The sequence below is a fragment of the Salvelinus alpinus genome, chromosome 2, assembly GCF_045679555.1.
Source record: "Salvelinus alpinus chromosome 2, SLU_Salpinus.1, whole genome shotgun sequence".
NCBI lineage: Eukaryota > Metazoa > Chordata > Actinopteri > Salmoniformes > Salmonidae > Salvelinus > Salvelinus alpinus.
In genome coordinates, this window is record NC_092087.1 from 87,901,633 (window position 1) to 87,917,747 (window position 16,115).

The following is a 16,115-nucleotide window of genomic DNA, read 5'->3' on the forward strand; positions in this document are numbered from 1 at the left end:
ACACTGTCAGTCTTCTTAAAGTGGAAACGAGTTGCTTAGTAACAGCCTACCTTTGGTTTTGAAGCTCACAATGTAGAAAATAATTAACCTGCCAAACTATACATTTCCAAAACGACATTCACTTTAAAGAGGATGGTACAAGGTAATCACAAGCAAGACTAGTTTAAGAGGAAATGAATTAAGTTAAAGTAGACTTGTGAACTGATGCCTATTTTTTTTATTTGCACGTTGATAAGATGGAGAGCGGACCCTTTAAAGGAAATTGTACACTGTCTCTTTAAGCACGCACCAACCAGAAGCCCTACATCGATCGATCCACGATTGCGCATGGTTAACTAAAACAATATTTTCTCGACTTTTAATTATGATTCTTCCTATGATTGGCATTCCACTGTCTAATTCTGTAGCACAACTTATATCGCTTTATTTGGCGAGCTACTGAGTCTGCGCACTAGGGAGCAATAAGGAACTCATAACTATCATGCTAATAAAATCCTATGCAGAGCTACGTGGTTGACACAAACACAGCTAGGCCGTTTTGAGTGATCGAGTGTCATTGACTAACTTTACCTAGCTCGATGTGCTACTAAAGGCTTCATCTAACGCCTGATCAAATCATCTCCGGGACAGGTACACAAATTGAAACTACCTAGAACTTGGAGAAAACCATGCCGAAGCCGAGCGCTTCCAAGGCGGCAGCTGAGACGGGGAAGACCCGCAGGTTCATCAGTGGTGTGGTGGAAGGTGAGAGTTCTACTCGTCATCACGTCAAATGGTCTACTGTAAGATGTCAATCAAATAGCTTGCTGTAGGAAAGGCCTACAAATAGTGTCTGGTTTGATTCAATGTAGTTACATTAAGCCACACATTTCAGTGCATGTGTCAGATTATAATAATATGGTATATTTGTATATACCATATAAATTCAGCAAAAAAAGAAACGTCCTCTCACTGTCAACTGCGTTTATTTTCTAATTTTAGGAGGGCATTTTAGATCTATTAAGACATTGTAATTGTATAAAGACATTCAAATTCTATGAGGACATTTGGATTATCTGAGGACATTCTAGTTCTATGAATAATTTCAAGTTCTATGAATACATTCAAGTTCTATGAGTACATTCTAGTTCTATGAGGACATTCTAGTTCTATGAAGACATTTTAAACGCAGCAAAAAAAGAAACGTTCTCTCACTGTCAACTGCGTTTATTTTCAGCAAACTTAACGTGTAAATATTTGTATGAACATAAGATTCAACAACTGAGACATAAACTGAACAAGTTCCACAGACATGTGACTAACAGAAACAGAATGTGTCCCTGGACAAAAGGGGGTCAAAATCAAAAGTAACAGTCGGTATCTGGTGTGGCCACCAGCTGCATTAAGTACTGCAGTGCATCTCCTCCTCATGGACTGCACCAGATTTTCCAGTTCTTGCTGTGAGATGTTACCCCACTCTTCCACCAAGGCACCTGCAAGTTCCCGGACATTTCTGGGGGGAATGGCCCTAGCCCTCACCCTCCGATTCAACAGTTCCCAGACGTACTCAATGGGATTGAGATCCGGGCTCTTCGCTGGCCATGGCAGAACACTGACATTCCGGTCTTGCAGGAAATCACGCACAGAACAAGCAGTATGGCTGGTGGCATTGTCATGCTGGAGGGTCATGTCAGGATGAGCCTGCAGGAAGGGTACCACATGACAGAGGAAAATGTCTTCCCTATCATGCACAGCGTTGAGATTGCCTGCAATGACCACAAGCTCAGTCCGATGATGCTGTGACACACCGCCCCAGACCATGACGGACCCTCCACCTCCAAATCGATCCCGCTCCAGAGTACAGGCCTCGGTGTAACTCTCATTTCTTCGACGATAAACGCGAATCCGACCATCACCCCTGGTGAGACAAAACCGCGTCTCGTCAGTGAAGAGCACTTTTTGCCAGTCCTGTCTGGTCCAGCAACGGTGGGTTTGTGCCCATAGGCGACGTTGTTGCCGGTGATGTCTGGTGAGGACCTGCCTTACAACAGGCCTACAAGCCCTCCGTCCAGCCTCTCTCAGCCTATTGCGGACAGTCTGAGCACTGATGGAGGGATTGTGCGTTCCTGGTGTAACTCGGGCAGTTGTTGTTGCCATCCTGTACCTGTCCCACAGGTGTGATGTTCGGATGTACCGATCCTGTGCAGGTGTTGTTACACGTGCCACTGCGAGAATGTTCAACTGTACGTCCTGTCTCCCTGTAGCGCTGTCTTAGGCATCTCACAGTACGGACATCACAATTTATTGCCCTGGCCACATCTACAGTCCTCATGCCTCCTTGCAGCATGCCTAAGGCACGTTCATGCAGATGAGCAGGGACCCTGGGCATCTTTCTTTTGGTGTTTTTCAGAGTCAGTAGAAAGGCCTCTTTAGTGTCCTAAGTTTTCATAACTGTGACCTTAATTGCTTACCGTCTGTAAGCTGTTAGTGTCTTAACGACCGTTTCACAGGTGCATGTTCATTAATATTTTATGGTTCATTGAACAAGCATGGGAAACAGTGTTTAACCCCTTTACAATGAAGATCTGTGAAGTGATTTAGATTTTTACGAATTATCTTTGAAAGACAGGGTCCTGAAAAAGGGACGTTTCTTTTTTGGCTGAGTTTATATCAGGGATGGGGAAACTCCAGTGCTGAGGGGTGGAGTGGTGTCACGTTCCCCCTATCTCTAGCAAACACAGCTGATTTAACCTAATTGCATTCTAAACTGAAGATCACTATTAGTTGATCATTGGAGTCAGGTGTGTTAGCTGAGGCAAGAAGAGTGACCAATCAGGCTCTGGAGGACCGGAGTTACCCATCCCTGATATATATACAGTACCATTCAAAGGTTTGGACACACCTACACATTACAGGGTTTTTCTTTATTTTTTACAATTTTCTACATTGTAGAATAATAGTCAAGACATCAAAACTATGAAATAGCACATATGGAATCATGTAGTAACCTAAAAAGTGTTCAACAAATCAAAATATATTTTATATTCTTCAAAGTAGCCACCCTGTGCCTTGATGACAGCTTCGCGTGCTCTGTGCTCCACGTTATGCATGACAACTGTAACAGTTTATATGACCTTTGCTTCACTCAGGCTTTTACGGGCGACCATGGACTATGGAACAGAGGACTGAGCTTTTCCAGAGGTAGTAAACCATTTCTAAACACACACTCACCCATACTCTTTCTCTCCTTCTTCTTCACAGGGAACTTATTATCCACGTGTTTCTTTCACCTATCCAGTCCTTACAGGAAGTTGTTGCTTTGCGGGAAGTGTCTCATACAGTGTGTTTGTTTGTATAGGGAGCAGAAGTGGGGTCTGAACACGTACCTCTACGCCCCTAAAGATGACTACAAACACAGAATGTACTGGAGGGACCTGTACTCACCTGAGGAGGCAGGTTAGGAGGACACCGCGTCACACACACACACACACACACACACACACACACACACACACACACACACAGCGTTGCAAACCCCTGACCCCTACATCAGTACCACCTAGTTACACCCCACCCTTAGTTCAGATAAGAGACATAGTGATTGTGATGTGTGTTGTTGTTGTTGTGGCGTTGCCTAGGAGACGCAGCTCCATATTGTGTCTGTTGATATGTTGTCATGTCAGATCATCGTTGATGCCCTCACTTTGACCTGAAGATCCACTCCCCTTTACCTTTGATCTACTTAGATTGAATTGATCTACTTAGCAACCAACGCATTGTTGTAAAAGCCTCTGTCTTGAATGACACCATTTCCCCTAAATAGTAAAAGTAGATGGTGCACGTCTTTAGGGTATAGTTAGTCATTTTGAGACATGGACAAATAAAATGTGTTCTTGTCAATCCATTTACCTGGTAAAGTGAAGGTAAAATTGTATTTTTAAAAAACTGACGTGGCACCCTCTTCCCTAATCTATACAGTATGTACAGGATATATAATGCACGACCTTTGACCTGGTCAAAAGTAGTGCACAATAAAGGGAATAGGGTGCCATTTGGGGTGAATGTTAATCTTCTGTTCCAGAGAAACTGGTTGCTCTGATAACTGCAGCGAAGAAGAACGGAGTGGACTTCATCTACGCCATCTCCCCTGGACTGGACATCACATTCTCCAACCCCAAAGAGGTGGCCACCCTGAAGAGGAAACTGGACCAGGTGATGTTCTAAACTATGGTAGCCTAGAACTGGACCAAGTGATGTTCCAGAACCATGGTAACCTAGAACTGGACCAAGTGATGTTCTAGAACTATGGTAGCCTAGAACTGGACCAAGTGATGTTCTAGAACTATGGTAGCCTAGAACTGGACCAAGTGATGTTCCAGAACCATGGTAACCTAGAACTGGACCAAGTGATGTTCTAGAACTATGGTAGCCTAGAACTGGACCAAGTGATGTTCTAGAACTATGGTAGCCTAGAACTGGACCAAGTGATGTTCCAGAACCATGGTAACCTAGAACTGGACCAAGTGATGTTCCAGAACTATGGTAGCCTAGAACTGGACCAAGTGATGTTCCAGAACTATGGTAGCCTAGAACTGGACCAAGTGATGTTCTAGAAGTATGGTAGCCTAGAACGGGACCAGGTGGGGTTCTAGAAGTATGGTAGCCTAGAACGGGACCAGCTGGGGTTCTAGAAGTATGGTAGCCTAGAACTGGACCAGGTGGGGTTCTAGAAGTATGGTAGCCTAGAACGGGACCAGCTGGGGTTCTAGAAGTATGGTAGCCTAGAACTGGACCAGGTCAGGTGGGGTTCTAGAAGTATGTTTAGAGAGAAAGTGTGGCCTGTGAGGAAAGCTGATTTCTCCTCCCCTCTCCTCTTCCAGGTGAGTGGGTTTGGCTGCAGTTCCTTCTCCCTCCTCTTCGACGACATCGAGACAGAGATGTGTCCGGCGGACAAGCAGGCATTCAGCTCGTTCGCCCACGCCCAGGTAGCTGTCACCAACGAGGTGTTCAAACACCTGGGACAGCCTGACACCTTCCTCTTCTGCCCCACAGGTGAGGTCAGAGGTCAGACCATCACCACAGAATCAGAATGATCTAGAATGGACAAACGGTCAGTCAGACCCATAGAAATAGAATCAGAAGGATCTAGAATGGACATTCCAATTCCATATCAACATTCCAATGTCAGACAACCGCACAATGAGAATGTCATTGTAATTAAAAGCAGTGTTCCATTACATGTTGGTTGCTGGCAGCCATATTGGACACACCCTGTTTTAAAATTCAATAAAAAAGATTTATTTTCTCACAATTTGCTGCTTTTTGCAAGTGTCGTCAAGGACTAGAATGTCTGTGTGTGTTGTGGTTTGTTTCAGATTACTGTGCAGCATTCTGCACTCCTAACGTCTCCCAGTCGGCCTACCTTCACACTGTGGGAGAGAACCTCCTACCTGGGATTGATGTTCTCTGGACAGGTGAGAGCAGACAGGAAGTCACTTTCCTTCATGTTGTTTTCCAACTATAGTCTGTTTGGTAAATTTTGCTCCTGGAATGTTTCCTCGGATGAGGGAGTTTTAAGGACATTACAATGCACATTGTTAAGACTATCAGGCATCCAATCTAACCCACTCTATGCTATCCTGTCCTGCAGGTCCAAAGGTGGTGTCGCACCACATCACTGTAGAATCCATTGTAGAGGTGTCCTCTGTCCTGAAGAGGGCGCCGGTTATCTGGGACAACATCCACGCCAATGACTACGACCCCCAGAGAATCTTCATGGGACCATACAAGGTGTCTATTATTTATACTATGACCCCAGAGGATGAGACTATATAAGGTGTCTATTATTAATACTACGACCCCAGAGGATGAGACCATACAAGGTGTCTATTATTAATACTACGACCCCAGAGGATGAGACCATACAAGGTGTCTATTATTAATACTATGACCCCAGAGGATGAGACCATACAAGGTGTCTATTATTAATACTATGACCCCAGAGGATGAGACCATACAAGGTGTCTATTATTAATACTATGACCCCAGAGGATGAGACCATACAAGGTGTCTATTATTAATACTACGACCCCAGAGGATGAGACCATACAAGGTGTCTATTATTAATACTATGACCCCAGAGGATGAGACCATACAAGGTGTCTATTATTAATACTATGACCCCAGAGGATGAGACCATACAAGGTGTCTATTATTAATACTATGACCCCAGAGGATGAGACCATACAAGGTGTCTATTATTAATACTATGACCCCAGAGGATGAGACCATACAAGGTGTCTATTATTAATACTACGACCCCAGAGGATGAGACCATACAAGGTGTCTATTATTAATACTATGACCGCAGAGGATGAGACCATACAAGGTGTCTATTATTAATACTACGACCCCAGAGGATGAGACCATACAAGGTGTCTATCGTTAATAGTATGACCGCAGAGGATGAGACCATACAAGGTGTCTATTATTAATACTATGACCCCAGAGGATGAGACTATACAAGGTGTCTATTATTAATACTACGACCCCAGAGGATGAGACCATACAAGGTGTCTATTATTAATACTACGACCCCAGAGGATGAGACCATACAAGGTGTCTATTATTAATATTATGACCCCAGAGGATGAGACTATACAAGGTGTCTATTATTAATACTACGACCCCAGAGGATGAGACCATACAAGGTGTCTATTATTAATACTACGACCCCAGAGGATGAGACCATACAAGGCTTCTATTATTAATACTATGACCCCAGAGGATGAGACCATACAAGGTGTCTATTATTAATATTATGACCCCAGAGGATGAGACCTTACAATGTGTCTATTATTAATACTACGACCCCAGAGGATGAGACCATACACGGTGTCTATTATTAATACTATGACCCCAGAGGATGAGACCATGCAAGGTTTATATAATTAATACTACGACCCCAGAGGATGAGACCATACAAGGTGTCTATTATTAATACTACGACCCCAGAGGATGAGACCATACAAGGCTTCTATTATTAATACTACGACCCCAGAGGATGAGACCATACAAGGTGTCTATTATTAATACTACGACCCCAGAGGATGAGACCATACAAGGTGTCTATTATTAATACTACGACCCCAGAGGATGAGACCATACAAGGCTTCTATTATTAATACTATGACCCCAGAGGATGAGACCATACAAGGTGTCTATTATTAATACTACGACCCCAGAGGATGAGACCATACAAGGTTTATATAATTAATACTATGACCCCAGAGGATGAGACCATACAAGGTGTCTATTATTAATACTATGACCCCAGGGGATGAGACCATACAAGGTGTCTATTATTAATACTACGACCCCAGGGGATGAGACCATACAAGGTGTCTATTATTAATACTACGACCCCAGAGGATGAGACCATACAAGGTGTCTATTATTAATACTACGACCCCAGAGGATGAGACCATACAAGGCTTCTATTATTAATACTATGACCCCAGAGGATGAGACCATACAAGGTGTCTATTATTAATACTACGACCCCAGAGGATGAGACCATACAAGGTTTATATAATTAATACTATGACCCCAGAGGATGAGACCATACAAGGTGTCTATTATTAATACTATGACCCCAGGGGATGAGACCATACAAGGTGTCTATTATTAATACTACGACCCCAGGGGATGAGACCATACAAGGTGTCTATTATTAATACTATGACCCCAGAGGATGAGACCATACAAGGTTTATATAATTAATACGCTTTTCTATTCACCTTCTATTGTGGAAAGTTTATGATAATTATTGTCTTTTCAACCACTATTGCCTATATAATGCACTGCTATTGCACTATAAACAGTGTTCCATCAGCAGTGTTCCATCAGCAGTGTTCCATCATGTTTATAGTAGATGTAGAATAAAAGAGAAGTTGTTCTCCTCCACTACTGTGGTCCTCTTCTAGTGGGGTCTTGGGAACAATTTCAATTCAGGCAAGTTCACAAGGAGGTGAGCCTGAATTGAACCCAACCAACCCTGCTGCCAACAGTGTCTTTCAAACCTTCATCACAGATCCAGCTTGTTTCTCCATTAATCCACCTTGGATAGTTTCCCGGTCAGGTTGAACCCCCCTAATTCGCTACATTTCTTCCTCTCCTTAGGATCGTCCCACAGACCTGATCCCCAAGCTGAGAGGGGTGCTGACCAACCCTAACTGTGAGTACTACCCTAACTTCGTGGCGATCCACAACCTGGCGACGTGGTGCCGGTCTGGAGGAGGACAGAGAGACGTGGAGATGAGTGAGTATCTATGAGGTGTTACTGTTTTACTCCTTTTAATGTCTTATGTGAGGCAGCTTGATGTACAAATAACCCCTGGACAGGACGCCAGTCTATCTCAGGGCCTTGCCCCCAATCCATCCACTGAGTGCCATGCAGAGAGGCATCGGCACCCATTTTTAGAGTCTTTGGTATGACTCAACCGGGGGGATTGAACCCCCAACCTTCCAATCTTAGGATGAACCACAATGCCAATGAGTTAAACTAACCCTAAACTATGTCATCGCCCCAGCAGGTGATGATGATGATGAGGCAGGTTCAGACCCCTGCTACAGCCCCAGGAGAGCCCTCACCCTGGCCCTGACTGACTGGCTACAGGAGTTCCTCAGCACGGACCAGCCTGGAGGTACAGAGGGAAAGATGACCAACCAAGCAGCTTCAACATTCAATTCAATACAACTTTATTTATCCCCTCGTGGGCAAACACATGAAAACTTGACAAAAACAACACATCATAGTCTCCATGAGGACCGTGATTACAGATCCACTTTTTAATTACATCTATTCATTGTGAAGAGATAAAACAGATGAATTAACTCTCTGGCTGTCGTCTTCACCTCAGGCCCTCGACCTCTGAACCCCACCCACCTGAAGAAAGAGTCCTCTGACGAAGAGCCCATGCAGACTGACGTGGGAGACCCCGTGTACGTGCCAGGTTCTGGGGACAACCCCCTGTTCACAGCAGAACCCCTGACCCTGGACGATCTCCAGCTACTCTCAGAACTGTTCTACCTGCCGTATGAACACGGTTCTACTGCTAGAACCATGCTGACGGAACTGGACTGGCTGAAAGCACACAGAGAAGCAGTGGCAGAGGCAGAGACTGAGATGGTGAGGAGTGTGTGTGTGTTGGGACTGGGCTGAGATGGTGAGGAGTGTGTGTGTTGGGACTGGACTGAGATGGTGAGGAGTGTGTGTGTTGGGACTGGACTGAGATGGTGAGGAGTGTGTGTGTTGGGACTGGACTGAGATGGTGAGTAGTGTGTGTGTTGGGACTGGACTGAGATGGTGAGGAGTGTGTGTGTTGGGACTGAGATGGTGAGGAGTGTGTGTGTTGGGACTGGACTGAGATGGTGAAGAGTGTGTGTGTTGGGACTGAGATGGTGAGGAGTGTGTGTGTGTTGGGACTGAGATGGTGAGGAGTGTGTGTGTTGGGACTGGACTGAGATGGTGAAGAGTGTGTGTGTTGGGACTGGGATGGTGAGGAGTGTGTGTGTGTTGGGACTGAGATGGTGAGGAGTGTGTGTGTTGGGACTGAGATGGTGAGGAGTGTGTGTGTTGGGACTGGACTGAGATGGTGAGGAGTGTGTGTGTTGGGACTGAGATGGTGAGGAGTGTGTGTGTTGGGACTGAGATGGTGAGGAGTGTGTGTGTTGGGACTGGACTGAGATGGTGAGGAGTGTGTGTGTTGGGACTGAGATGGTGAGGAGTGTGTGTGTTGGGACTGAGATGGTGAGGAGTGTGTGTTGGGACTGAGATGGTGAGGAGTGTGTGTGTTGGGACTGAGATGGTGAGGAGTGTGTGTGTTGGGACTGAGATGGTGAGGAGTGTGTGTGTTGGGACTGAGATGGTGAGGAGTGTGTGTGTTGGGACTGAGATGGTGAGGAGTGTGTGTGTTGGGACTGAGATGGTGAGGAGTGTGTGTGTTGGGACTGGACTGAGATGGTGAAGAGTGTGTGTGTTGGGACTGAGATGGTGAGGAGTGTGTGTGTGTTGGGACTGGGCTGAGATGGTGAGTAGTGTGTGTGTTGGGACTGGACTGAGATGGTGAGTAGTGTGTGTGTTGGGACTGGACTGAGATGGTGAGGAGTGTGTGTGTTGGGACTGAGATGGTGAGGAGTGTGTGTGTTGGGACTGGACTGAGATGGTGAAGAGTGTGTGTGTTGGGACTGGGATGGTGAGGAGTGTGTGTGTGTTGGGACTGAGATGGTGAGGAGTGTGTGTGTTGGGACTGGACTGAGATGGTGAGGAGTGTGTGTGTTGGGACTGAGATGGTGAGGAGTGTGTGTGTTGGGACTGAGATGGTGAGGAGTGTGTGTGTTGGGACTGAGATGGTGAGGAGTGTGTGTGTTGGGACTGAGATGGTGAGGAGTGTGTGTGTTGGGACTGGACTGAGATGGTGAGGAGTGTGTGTGTTGGGACTGGACTGAGATGGTGAGGAGTGTGTGTGTTGGGACTGAGATGGTGAGGAGTGTGTGTGTTGGGACTGAGATGGTGAGGAGTGTGTGTGTTGGGACTGAGATGGTGAGGAGTGTGTGTTGGGACTGAGATGGCGAGGAGTGTGTGTGTTGGGACTGAGATGGCGAGGAGTGTGTGTGTTGGGACTGGACTGAGATGGTGAGGAGTGTGTGTGTTGGGACTGAGATGGTGAGGAGTGTGTGTGTTGGGACTGAGATGATGAGGAGTGTGTGTGTTGGGACTGAGATGGTGAGGAGTGTGTGTGTTGGGACTGGACTGGCTGAGATGGTGAGGAGTGTGTGTGTTGGGACTGAGATGGTGAGGAGTGTGTGTGTTGGGACTGAGATGGTGAGGAGTGTGTGTGTTGGGACTGGACTGGCTGAAGGGACTGAGGCAGTGCGGGATATAGAGACAAGGACTGAGTGGGACAGACTCAATCAATGTAATAATTTAAGTATCTTTATTGATGTGGAAATTGTAAGAACCTACATTGACAACTTTCTCTAACACACACACCCTCTTTCTCTTTCTCACTAACTCTGTCTCTCTGTCTCCATGTATCTCTCGGTCCCCTCTCTCCCTCTCTACAGACAGCAGAGTGGCGTTCCAGGGCCAAGTGTTTTGACGTGATGTGTGTTGCTGTGTTTACCATGTTTAACCGTCTGTCCAACGCCCCCAACCGGAGCATCCTCTACGACCTCTACAACTACATCTGTGACATTAAGAGTGGTGTCACCCTGGCCCGCGCCTACGTCAAACAATTAGGTACAACGGGGGGGGGGAAATAGTGTGTGTGTGAGACACATGAAGCGGCGCCGCAAAATAATTAAGTACAACGGGCGTGGCTGCGGGGGGGGAGAGACCCATATAGTATGTTGTTGTGTAGGTCACTGCGTTATTGTATGTTGCAGTACAAGGAGCTGTATGCAGTAGGCAATAAGCATATTGGTTGATGTATCATTTAAGTGTAAAATTGTTTGTGTCCACAGGGGGGCAGAGTAGGCCCTCAGGCCAGGTGATGACTGACGACCCAGAGCCCTGGGGGTTTAGAGGGGGTCTCTCCGGGGAGTTCCAGGTACGGCGCTTACCCCCATCATCCACCCCTTTAACCCCCATATCCCACCCTTTTAACCCCCATCATCCACCCCTTTAACCCCCATATCCCACCCCTTTAACCCCCATATCCCACCCCTTTAACCCCCATCATCCGCCCCCTTTAACCCCCATATCCCACCCCTTTAACCCCCATATCCCACCCCTTTAACCCCCATATCCGCCCCCTTTAACCCCCATATCCCACCCCTTTAACCCCCATATCCCACCCCTTTAAATCCCATATCCCACCCCTTTAACCCCCATATCCCACCCCTTTAACCCCCATCATCCACCCCTTTAACCCCCATATCCCACCCCTTTAACCCCCATCATCCACCCCTTTAACCCCCATCATCCACCCCTTTAACCCCCATATCCCACCCCTTTAACCCCCATATCCCACCCCTTTAACCCCCATATTCCACCCCTTTAACCCCCATATCCCACCCAAAATTGTTACTGGATGTGTGCAACAAAAGTTCCACATTCACCTTTTGCTACTATTTGTCTACGAGTACAATGTGATGCACCACACAGAACACACTACAGCTGTATGTACTTCTGCTGTCACATTCACATCACAGATCAACACTCAATGACAAGCCACACACACACACAGGGGATCAGACAACCACCTAGACAGAGCCATTGATCTCTCAGGCATAACAAAGAGATCATTGACTTGGTACTGACTGGTTGATGACGATAGTATTGCTGTTGTTTATTGTTTAGAGAATGCTGCCTTGCCATGGTAACAGAGATCTGTTCCGCCACCCTCCTATGACATCAGTGTATTCTATACGACCCTTCTGCCCAGAAGACAAGGTTAGTTATTTCAATATATCTAGAACTGACTATAACATATCTGTTAAAATATACGAGACGTGTGGACCGACTGGCAATGGAAACCAGGTCTTCTGAGTGTTTTGCCATAAGACTGTGTTAGCCCACTGAGCGAAAGCCTGTAGTATAGAGCACCACAGTGGACACGTCATAATTCCCATAAAACCTAGCAGTCAAAAAGGGAAATGGTTCCAAACGTTTTTCCTCCATTCATTTTTCCCATAGGGGATTTTAGAAACACTTAAAATAAGGGCTGTGTTTCGTGTAGGTTTACCCTGGAGTGATGTTTTGATAACTATGTAAATCTCTCTCGGACAAGGTGACTTTTTTAAATCAATATATTCGGCTCTATTTACTCTGATTCAAAAATGCTAATTAGCATCAAAGTAGACATCGTGCAAAACTACAAATCCCTGCAAGCTCCTGCACATCATCTCTAGCTGACACCTTTGCTAACAGGTATTGTGTCAATTTGAAACTTGCACAAGACAGTCCACAGAATTGTCCATATAAAGAACTTTAGTAAATATATTCATTACTACATCGATTCAGCAGTCTCGTCTATGTCATGGCATTTGTAGTTCTGTATGATAGCTACATTAGCATTACATTTTTGGGAGGTAAATACAGGCGAATATATTGATAAGTCACCTTGTCTGATGGGGGGGATTTACATGTTTATCAGAACATCACGCCAGGGTAAACCTACACAAAACACAGCCCTTATTTTAAGTGTTTCTAAAATCACTTATGGGAAAAATGAATGATGCTAGGTTTTATGGGTATTCTGACTCATACTGTGGTACTCTATTGTTTTAATAATTATGCTAATATGACTCGTTTCATTCTCATTGAGAAGCTAGCTGATGCATGAAGAAGCTAACGCGTGTAGTTATAAGCTAGCCCGGGCGTTAGCTAGCCTGGGCGTTAGGTTTGGTTCACCAAACCACCTCTAATACGTGAGGCATGTATCGGCTAGCTGACATCTTTATTGATTTTGTCTTCATAACATCTCTGTTGTTTCAGACTGAGATACAGAAGATCCACATGGAGATGCAGAGAGGAGAGGCCAAGGCTCCTGCAGCAGCACTACCTGCTCTGATCAGTGATGGGTGAGGGAGGGAGTGTGTACAGCATGACTCCCCAATGATCCACTCTGGACAGTCTCTGATCAGTGATGGGTGAGGGAGTGTACAGCATGACTCCCCAATGATCCACTCTGGACAGTCTCTGATCAGTGATGGGTGAGGGAGGGAGTGTGTACAGCATGACTCCCCAATGATCCACTCTGGACAGTCTCTGATCAGTGATGGGTGAGGGAGGGAGTGTGTACAGCATGACTCCCCAATGATCCACTCTGGACAGTCTCTGATCAGTGATGGGTGAGGGAGGGAGTGTGTACAGCATGACTCCCCAACGATCCACTCTGGACAGTATCTGATCAGTGATGGGTGAGGGAGTGTGTGTGTGTACAGCATGACTCCCCAATGATCCACTCTGGACAGTCTCTGATCAGCCAGTAGTTTGTGTTCTTCAATATGTGACTGCGCGCTTGTCCTGACCTTCAGTCTAGACAGCCAGTATGTAATGTCCCAGTGTACCTCTCCCCCTCCCCAGGCTAGCAGGAGGGCAGCTGTGCCCCTCCCCAAGCTGTGGTCTGGTTCTGGAGGATGAGAGGGGGGTGTGTGGTTATGCCCTGGGCCTTACTGACGCCACAGCAGCTGCACTGAACAACCAGGTAACCGCTGGGTTCCAACGGCACAATCACACACTGGAATATGACTTGGTCTCGTTTCAATCATTGACCCCAACATTATTCTATATGGTTGTAGTTCTGTCTCTCTGTATTACTTCAGATGTTTTGTATGGAGTTCCTTGACTCTGAAAATACGATTTGATCTTTTCTCCCTCTCCCCCGTCCTTCTTGTAGAGAGCGTTGCCAGGGGACTTCCCTTCCATGGTAACCATGCAGCTCCACCCCCGGGTTACAGACCCCGCCCCCGCCAGGCGTATGATTGGCAGCCTGCTCTCGTTGATGAAGACCAGTGGTGAGTTGTTAACTTGTATATTCAAGTGCCACTACTGTGATTAGGGGGCTGACTCCCTTGTAGTTGTGCACCTGCACAGTGGGTTTCTGGTCACTGTTTGACTGAGGCTAGAGCAGGTCTCCAACCCTGTTCCTGGAGAGATACCCTCCTGGAGGTTTTCACTCCAACCCTGTTCCTGGAGAGATACTCTCCTGGAGGTTTTCACTCCAACCCTGTTCCTGGAGAGATACCCTCCTGGAGGTTTTCACTCCAACCCTGTTCCTGGAGAGATACTCTCCTGGAGGTTTTCACTCCAACCCTGTTCCTGGAGAGATACTCTCCTGGAGGTTTTCACTCCAACCCTGTTCCTGGAGAGATACTCTCCTGGAGGTTTTCACTCCAACCCTGTTCCTGGAGAGATAACCTCCTGGAGGTTTTCACTCCAACCCTGTTCCTGGAGAGATACCCTCCTGGAGGTTTTCACTCCAACCCTGTTCCTGGAGAGATACCCTCCTGGAGGTTTTCACTCCAACCCTGTTCCTGGAGAGATACCCTCCTGGAGGTTTTCACTCCAACCCCAGTTGTAACTAAGCTGATGCAGCTGATCAACCAGCTAATTATTAGAATCAGGTGCACTAGATTAGGGTTGGAGTGAACCTACAGGACTATAGCTCTCCAGGAACAGGGTTGGAGAACCCTGGCTTAGTGTGATGGCTGCTATGCAACGTGATGATGTCAGAGTTCAACAATACCCTTGACCTATTAGTAATCAGACCGGAGTTCAAGCACTTTCAGCTTTAGAGGTGGGGAATTAACTATTGGCACAACATAAAGTAGGATTCAGTTATTGATCCAGAAATGAATCAGATGTGTCTATGCCAGATGGTGCTTCTCTCCCTGATGGCATAGGGCTGGATTATCAGAACTAACATGTACAGCCCCTCATTCAGAATGAGGTGCATCGTTCAGTTTGTCTTGTTCCTCATTCTTTTCCCCTCATTGTCATTTGACTGTAGTTAACATCTGAATCTACCCCGCCCCTCTCTCTCCTACAGGTTCCAGAGGTGTGTTCTGTGAGCTGAGGAAGGGTGACAGGAGGATGTTTGACTTCTACTCTAAACTGGGCTCCTTCACAACGCTCAAAATGGCAGGGCTGCCTCAGGACGTCATCGCCATGGGAACCAGCTTGTAAACAAAGAGTCGTCGCCATGGGAACCACCTTGCACTACTACATCATCAGGTTTTTAAAATGGCCTTTTGGATAACAGGGACGAGAACGTTTGATTAATTCAGTTGCTTATTTGATTGAAAAACATTGTTTCATGGCCATGTGTCAATCACTATAGGATGATGTGTATCTGATCCACATTGTTTGACTGAGTATTTGTGGAACGTATCTTTGTAAATTCCAATCAGTTAATGGTATGTTTTAAATTATGACTTCCCTGAACAATCCCATATTAATGGAATGATAACTTGAAGTGATTGATTGCATTTAAATCAACCAGGATCTAACTAATGTACTGTATCTGTTTTATGTTGTGATCAATAAAGATTTGACCAATTTGAATCTGTATGACATGTTTTCTGTGGTAAGCTGGTCATTATTCAACCAACTCTGATCAAGAACCAGA

General features: G+C 46.0%; 1 protein-coding gene across 3 annotated transcripts; it reads left to right on the forward strand.

The window, feature by feature from the left end:
• The first annotated feature begins 291 nt into the window (after positions 1-291).
• ogal (O-GlcNAcase like) lies at positions 292-16,051 on the forward strand. Of its 3 annotated transcripts, none has more exons than XM_071389695.1 (17): positions 292-744; positions 3,129-3,180; positions 3,338-3,435; positions 4,061-4,191; positions 4,860-5,031; positions 5,355-5,453; positions 5,630-5,769; positions 8,161-8,299; positions 8,571-8,684; positions 8,901-9,169; positions 11,107-11,281; positions 11,506-11,591; positions 12,344-12,436; positions 13,481-13,566; positions 14,072-14,192; positions 14,385-14,502; positions 15,537-16,051. In XM_071389695.1, exons 1-17 carry the CDS (start codon positions 669-671, stop codon positions 15,671-15,673), a joined length of 2,106 nt encoding a protein of 701 aa, XP_071245796.1. In that variant the 5' UTR covers positions 292-668; the 3' UTR covers positions 15,674-16,051. The 3 variants fall into 3 exon arrangements, with proteins under 3 accessions (XP_071245796.1, XP_071245797.1, XP_071245798.1); XM_071389696.1 differs by having other exon boundaries at positions 8,574-8,684; XM_071389697.1 differs by lacking the exons at positions 292-744; positions 3,129-3,180 and having other exon boundaries at positions 3,338-3,431.
• The last annotated feature ends 64 nt before the right edge of the window (positions 16,052-16,115 follow it).

Coding starts and splice junctions, on each gene's coding strand:
- ogal (XM_071389695.1), top strand. CDS start 669: ATGCCGAAGCCGAGCGCTTCCAAGGCGGCAGCTGAGACGGGGAAGACC. Junction 4,192..4,859: donor TGAAGAGGAAACTGGACCAG/GTGATGTTCTAA, acceptor CTCCTCTTCCAG/GTGAGTGGGTTTGGCTGCAG. Junction 5,032..5,354: donor CTTCCTCTTCTGCCCCACAG/GTGAGGTCAGAG, acceptor GGTTTGTTTCAG/ATTACTGTGCAGCATTCTGC.